General features: G+C 57.7%; 1 protein-coding gene across 1 annotated transcript in view; it reads left to right on the forward strand.

Moving 5' to 3' along the window:
• The window catches only part of EMH_0079960 (uncharacterized protein), a gene marked incomplete at both ends in the record, with an annotated part of 3,557 nt that overhangs the window by 1,090 nt on the left and 1,621 nt on the right, over positions 1-846 (forward strand). Inside the window, 3 exon segments of the mRNA XM_013500198.1 lie at positions 135-210; positions 500-546; positions 645-720. Of these exon segments, the coding sequence (XP_013355652.1) occupies positions 135-210; positions 500-546; positions 645-720 (199 nt within the window).

Genomic DNA, 846 nt, shown 5'->3' on the forward strand with positions numbered 1-846 from the left:
CTTGTGGTGCAGCATGGGCGCGGGTCGAGACATGCGGTGAGCGTGTTTCGCATGTACGCGTGGTCGTGTACAGGAGCCACAGAAAGTGGGTTCGGGTGTTGCGATTGCCGTCGCCACTGCTCTGCGTGTTGTAGAGGTAGTCGACCTGCAGACAGCCAGATGTGGAGAGGCGTTGTAGCATTTGCGCGGCTGAAGGCATCATCAGACGCGGTGAGTGCCTTTCGCGTGTATTCGTTGGCGTTGTGTTCAGCCCAAGGGAGTACGTTTGTTGCTAGTCATTAGGGCGTGAATGATGTGCTTGCAGTGGCGTTGGTTTAGGTTGGGGTGTGTCTGAATTGGTGTTGCACCCCGTGCACGCAGGCAGGATCCGGAAAGGGTGAGCGTCTGTTGGCTTTGCGTCTGGACGGGTGGTTTAGCCCGAGGGAGTACGTTTGCTACGGGAGATGGAGATGCGCACGATAGATGGGTCTGGTTGTCGCTGCTTTTGAGGGCTGGTCAGCTAGGCACGTATTCGTGGTGCAGCATGGGCGCGGGTCGAGACATGCGGTGAGCGTGTTTCGCCTGTACGGGTGGTCGTGTACAGGAGGCACAGAAAGTGGGTTCGGCTGTTGCGATTGCCGTCGCCACTGCTCTGCGTGTTGTAGAGGTAGCCGAACTACAGACAGCCAGGTGTGGAGAGGCGTTGTAGCATTTGCGCGGCTGAAGGCATCATCAGACGCGGTGAGTGCCTTTCGCGTGTATTCGTTGGGGTGGTGTTCAGCCCGAGGGAGTACGTGTGTTGCTAGTCATTAGGGCGTGGATGACGTGCTTGCAGTGGCGTTGGTTTAGGTTGGGGCGTGTCTGAAT

Source organism: Eimeria mitis, genomic scaffold, assembly GCF_000499745.2.
Source record: "Eimeria mitis Houghton genomic scaffold, Emh_scaff5117, whole genome shotgun sequence".
NCBI classification, from domain to species: Eukaryota; Apicomplexa; class Conoidasida; order Eucoccidiorida; family Eimeriidae; genus Eimeria; species Eimeria mitis.